This window comes from Emiliania huxleyi (assembly GCF_000372725.1).
Source record: "Emiliania huxleyi CCMP1516 unplaced genomic scaffold EMIHUscaffold_39, whole genome shotgun sequence".
Classification (NCBI taxonomy): Eukaryota; Haptophyta; order Isochrysidales; family Noelaerhabdaceae; genus Emiliania; species Emiliania huxleyi.
In genome coordinates, this window is record NW_005199045.1 from 728,300 (window position 1) to 731,536 (window position 3,237).

At 62.3% G+C, this 3,237-nt stretch overlaps 1 protein-coding gene across 1 annotated transcript in view; it reads left to right on the forward strand.

Annotated features, from left to right (window-relative positions):
- Positions 1-3,004: 3,004 nt before the first annotated feature.
- EMIHUDRAFT_209577 (hypothetical protein) overlaps positions 3,005-3,237 on the forward strand; it is a gene marked incomplete at both ends in the record, with an annotated part of 793 nt that continues 560 nt past the window's right edge. Inside the window, one exon of the mRNA XM_005771292.1 lies at positions 3,005-3,010. Coding sequence (XP_005771349.1) covers positions 3,005-3,010 — 6 coding nt within the window. The remainder of the gene's footprint in view (positions 3,011-3,237) is intronic.

A 3,237-nucleotide genomic window follows, 5' to 3' on the forward strand; every position in this document is an offset into this window, starting at 1 on the left:
GAGGAGGAGGGATAACGCAGGCAACGCAGGGACGGGCCAACAGCCAGTGGGACGAACGAGGGCCGCGACGGCGGCTCAAGCGGGAGGGAGCGGAGACGGTGGGCAGCGAGCGAAGTGGGTGAGACTGATGATGCTCCTTCGACTTAGGGAGCGGTTCAGCTGCTGGGCGGGCTTCAGGCTGGTGCTCACGCGAAAAGGAATCGACGCGATGTGCAAAGCATACAAGAAGGGGACAAGGAAGAGGAGAGACGCCAGTGATGACGAAGCAGAAACTAGCGCAGACGAGAGCAGGGCAGAGCCGGGGACTGGGGAGCCGGAGCAGACGGCATCGGCCGCCGAGGGAACGTTGGGAAGAGGCACGAGGAGGGCGGCGACCTCGACCGACTATGGAGGACCCGTCGCCAGACGACGCAGGGCAGAAGACGGTGAGGCGGAGCAGACGCGCAGGGCGAGACGAGGGAGGGAGCAGGACTTTGCGGAGATCAGCAGGAGGATGTACGAAGAGATTAGGAGCAGCAGGGACCCGAGGGACCATGTGGAAGACGTCACAATCGCCTGGGCCAGCCTCTCGTGGGACGCCAACAAGATCAACACCGCGTTCCCGCTCACCTGAGGCACTGGCGCCAACTTAGCACCGTGGTGGTTTAACTAGCTCCCGTAGTTATGTCCTGGCTAGCTCCCGTGGCGGTTCTTTCTCTTGTGGTTTATGTGTTGTGTCCACCGCGGGGGTTATGTCCTGACTCCTCAGGACATAACTCCTGACGTGAGCGGTGAGCTCGTGAGGTCTGCCGTGGGCGGCCTCGAGCGCCCGGCGCGTCTCGTGCCACGCCGTTTTTTTCTCGTTTTTAGACAATTAGGAATTCCTACCCCGTCTTCCAATATCGTCGAGCACATCGTTTTATTTTTCAACGGCGCTCCCCCTGCTGAGTGTTCCCTTCCCCTCTTGATATACGACCGCTGCTCCTCCCTCGCCGCCCGGGATCCACTTGCCGCCTCTGCTCACGGACCACAGGGGCCGCACAGCCCCATGTCCGTGCCTCGCGCACACCGCTGGGACATCGTGAAGGCACTCCCGCTTGTCCTCGCCGTCCTCGCCGGCCTCGGCCTGCTTTCGCGACACCGGCACTCTCCGCGAGCGGCCGTGGCTGATTTGGCGCCGGTGGAGGTGGTGGCCGTGGTGATAGCCTCCAACGGCTACACCGCAAACTACACCATCAACACGCTCCTCACGGCGGGCCGGTGGGAGGGTCCTATCTACGTCGTCGGAGAGCACTGCGAGCGGCGGGTCGCGCCGGGCGAAGCCGACGCCGCGGGCTGTGCGAGCGAGACGTGGCAGCGGCCAGACCTGCTGCCCGCTGGCGCGCCGTCCCGGGCGCTGGGCGCAAAGGCGATCAAGACGCGCCTCCTCGACGTGGCGGTGGGCGCGAAACGGGTCCTCTACCTCGACTCCGACATCCTCGTGCGCAGAGCCGCCAGACACAGACATACAGATAAACATGCATATTGTCCAGCTGTGTACCATCGCACCACATCAGTTGCACTTGCACAGCGTTCTGCTGTGTATTCGTGTACGCGCAGCCCCCTTTTAGCATCCAAGCGGCGGAGGCGCGTCGTCTTCTTTTCTTTGTCTCGCAGGTGCAACGCCCACTCGCGACGTCCGCCTTTGGCGCGCTGCTGCGGCGGCGCGACGCGTGGAGCCCGGGCTGCGAGGCGTACTTTGAGCGCGAGCGGACCTTTGTTCGGCAGCGGCGCGCGTTTGCCGCCGGCGAGCCCGCGAATAAATGCAATGGGGTGTTCGTCGTGAGCGGAATGAAACTGATGAGCAGGCCCGCTCCCCCCCCCGGGGTCCGGGGGGCGGGGTACAACTTCCCCTACGGGTGTTTGGGCCCCTTTGTCCTCAATGTGGGGCAGTCGAGGGGGCTCCTCGACACGGGGCGGGAGGAGATCCTTTCGGCCAAGGAGCGTGTGTCCCGTAATCCCCATAAAACCTCCCCAAATTTCCCCAAGAAAAAATGCTTTCCCCGTTGATGGGTCCCGTTTTTTTCCCCCCAAAGGTTTCCTAAAAAATAATCCCCTCCCGCGCCCCCTGCATTAGGATACAACCCCCACCCCCGTGTAGAGCCCGGGTTTCATTGCCGGGGAGGGTTACCCCCCCCCCCCCCCCTGGGCCCTGGGGACTCGCTCTCATACCTCCCCTTCACCCTAGTTAACCCTGTCGCTCGACCAACACGCGCTCTACACATTATTGTTGCTGTGTTAATACTACTGTCATGATTACCATTCTCATTGTCGGGGACGAAGGTGTCGCTCGATCAGCACGCGCTGCACCGCGCCGTCGCGCGCGGGTACATCCCCCCCCCCCCTCCTGCTTATAACTAAACTATTGGCCGCCATCAGTCGTCCACAACCAAGACGTCGCCTCTCGACCACGTCTCATAGGCACGCCGTCTGCCCGCTGCCCGACGACACGCGCTACGTCAAGGACCTCGAGGGCGCGCTGCGTGGGCTGCTGCACACGCGCACCCTGCTGCACTTCCAGACCGCAAAGGCGTCCCTGCCAGACTACTGTGCGGCGCGGCGGGGAGGGTGCTCTGCGCCGGCGACGGCGACGGCGCAGCAGATTGTTCGCGTCGACGTGAGCGCGCCCCCCCCCGGGACTGGGAGGAGGCCTCCTGAGAGTGGGCGAGGATAACGCAACGCAACGCAAACGTTTCGTGATCGTGTAAGGTAGTACGTAAACTTCTCGTCCACACACACACTCACAAACACTCACAAACTCACAAGGTGGTGCCTAGGCGTAGCAGGGTGGTTCTAAGTGGGGCAAGGGGGGCGACCCTCGTGTGTGAACCCCGAATGAACCGTGTACGTAAAACTACGTTATGAAAAGTCAAAACGGGCAGGTCACCTTCACTCTCATCCTTCGTCGTCGTCGTGAGGTGATGGTGAGGGGTTGTGCTGCCAAAAGCTCCTCGTCGCAAACCCCGTCAGCAGTCCTCCTCCGGGAATGTACGTAAGAGCTACATACACTGAAAAAGATGGCGCGCCAACGTACTCGTCGCCCTGAATGGTTGGGCAAGTTGTGGAGGACACGATCCCGGCGTGAACACGACTAACTGGCGGATCCGCTCCTGACAGTCGCACGCGCCGCGCTGCGGCGCGTGCGACTGTCTTTGTTTGAAGTTAAAAGTCGAATCAGAGCGCCGTCGGCGTTGTCCTCCATTTTCCTCCCCTGGGCCG